Raw genomic sequence first — 2296 nt, 5'->3', positions numbered from 1 at the left:
AAAAATGGATTAATTGTAAAACAGAAATATGACTTGATAGATGAAAAAAGATAAACAACCTCCTCAATCGTGTAGACACCTAATAATCCAATGAAAAACTTATTGTAGTAAATGGTAAAGTCAAACGCAAGTGTAGTTAACTCTCGATATATGCAAGTAAGAATGTAAAAACGGAATAGATCCAAAGTCCCACCAAGACATTTCCAACCCAACCCAACCAAACAAAGTAACAAAATTTAATTTTGATTAATTATATTATTATATTATAATTATAATAAATAATGCTAAATGCCAAACAAACGCACTTCAAACTCATCCTTCTCTTCATTTCTCACCTTTCTCTTCATTTCTTCTCAAATAAACTTTTCTCTCACTAAATTTCTTCTCATTTTCTCCCTCTAGATTCACTCTACCAATGGAAAACAACAATTATTCACCTAGACCTCTAGACACCAAAAATCAATCACCAAACACCCATAGCACTAGTACAAATTCAACCACCACCACCACAAACCATCATCACCACCATCCATCACCACCACCAACACCCATCCCTAGATCCGACCCGAATAACCCATACCCTACAACTTTCGTTCAAGCTGACACAACTTCTTTCAAGAAAGTTGTCCAAATGCTAACCGGATCATCCGAAACAGTCAAACATGCTACCGCAACCCGACCCGACCCACATACCAGACACCCCATTCCGCCCATGAAAACTGGACCCAACAAAAAACACACCTCCAAATTGTATGAACGGAGGAATAGTATGAAGAATTTCAAGATCAGTCCCTTGGTACCCGGGTTTGTAAACGGGTCTGGTTTTTCTGGATCTCCACGGCGACCAAGTACGCCGGAGATTCTTTCTCCCGGAATTCTAAATTTTCCGTCTTTAATGCTTAGTCCGGTAACCCCACTTGTGCCGGATCTTTTTAAGTCTCCGGTGACCGGAAATTGTACGAATATGAACGTTGAAGCTGAAGATAATGCGATTGCAAAAAAGGGTTTTTATTTACATCCATCGCCGGCGAGTACTCCGAAAAGGGATTCGGAGCCCCGACTTTTACCCTTGTTTCCGGTGACGTCACCTAGGGTTTCAGGTTCTTCATGAATAATGAGTTTTTTTCGTCAATTAATTAATTTTCTATGTAATGGTTTTTTTATAGTAGTTGAATTTTGTACTACAAGAGATTGGTGGGTGAAAAGGGTAAAAAAAGAAGAGTGAAAATTGACCTAGTTGGAAAAGGTACAACTTTACTGCACAATGTACAAGTCAGTATTGATTATTGAATTGTTGTGATGAGAAAGGAATTTACCCCAGAAAAGATATTTTTAATCTCTTCCTTGTACAAGTTTCTATCATGTTCTCAATTTAAGCCCTAGACTTTTACGATGTGTTCAATTTCGATATCATTTGAAATGCATTACTTGCTTGTACATTATGCTTTGGAATCAATACAATCTTACATCTCACATGTGCATTAGGCTGGCAATTGGATGTTGTCCAAATGTTAAATTTGACCAAATCAAATGGATGTTGTTAAATTGGTCCAATTGTTAATATTGACCAAATCAAATCCAATGTTCACATATTTCAATGATCAAACTTACAAGTTGATATCTTTGAAGATAAGTACTCCACATAGAGACAAGATTATATTCATGTGCAAGAAGTGTTGTACACTTTGCATGAAGGGTTGTATGTTTGTGAAGCTAAACTACAAAATAGGAGTTGATTGGAGTGATTGAAAATAGGGTAAAGTTGTTATTTCGTTCGGGTCTATTTGATTGTCAAGGAAAATAGTAGAATGGGCCAAGGAATCTTGATTAGTGAAGATTGTCAGATTGATGCATTTTTTTTACTAGAGTAGTATATGTTTTCTTGATGTTTTATATTTATTCGGATGTTATTATGTTAAGATATAAATATATAATAATATATTTTATAGATATAGAGTTTAATTGAGTTATAAGTGGTTTTTATGTAGTGGGATTTTGCCGTTTTAAAGGTTATGAATTTTTTGTCTTTTAAAATAACAGTTTATTTGGTTGTCTCTGCCCTTAGAGAGTGGTGAATGACTTTCTATTCTAAGGATTGACCGTCTACAACTCGTATATATAGTATATGTGCAATTTTGTATTTTTATTATTGTTTAGTGATATAATATTCTATGGTATTAATTTGTTTTGATTCTTTTAGTATTTGACTATGTAAAAAATTAGTGTCATTGAATTGAACTAATTGGTAGGTATTGAACTTGGCTAATTTATTTAGCAAAGACTCAACAACCACCTT

The 2296-nt window shown here is 34.5% G+C and overlaps 1 protein-coding gene across 1 annotated transcript; it reads left to right on the top strand.

Moving 5' to 3' along the window:
* Positions 1-317: 317 nt before the first annotated feature.
* Positions 318-1948, top strand: LOC139861408 (VQ motif-containing protein 4). The gene is made up of 2 exons (XM_071849803.1): positions 318-1100; positions 1630-1948. Exons 1-2 carry the CDS (start codon positions 416-418, stop codon positions 1644-1646), a joined length of 702 nt encoding a protein of 233 aa, XP_071705904.1. The 5' UTR covers positions 318-415; the 3' UTR covers positions 1647-1948.
* Positions 1949-2296: the final 348 nt, after the last annotated feature.

The sequence above is a fragment of the Rutidosis leptorrhynchoides genome, chromosome 8 (genome assembly GCF_046630445.1).
Source record: "Rutidosis leptorrhynchoides isolate AG116_Rl617_1_P2 chromosome 8, CSIRO_AGI_Rlap_v1, whole genome shotgun sequence".
NCBI classification, from domain to species: Eukaryota; Viridiplantae; Streptophyta; class Magnoliopsida; order Asterales; family Asteraceae; genus Rutidosis; species Rutidosis leptorrhynchoides.
Note: the sequence above shows the minus strand (reverse complement) of the source record. Positions and strands in the feature narration are given on the sequence as shown.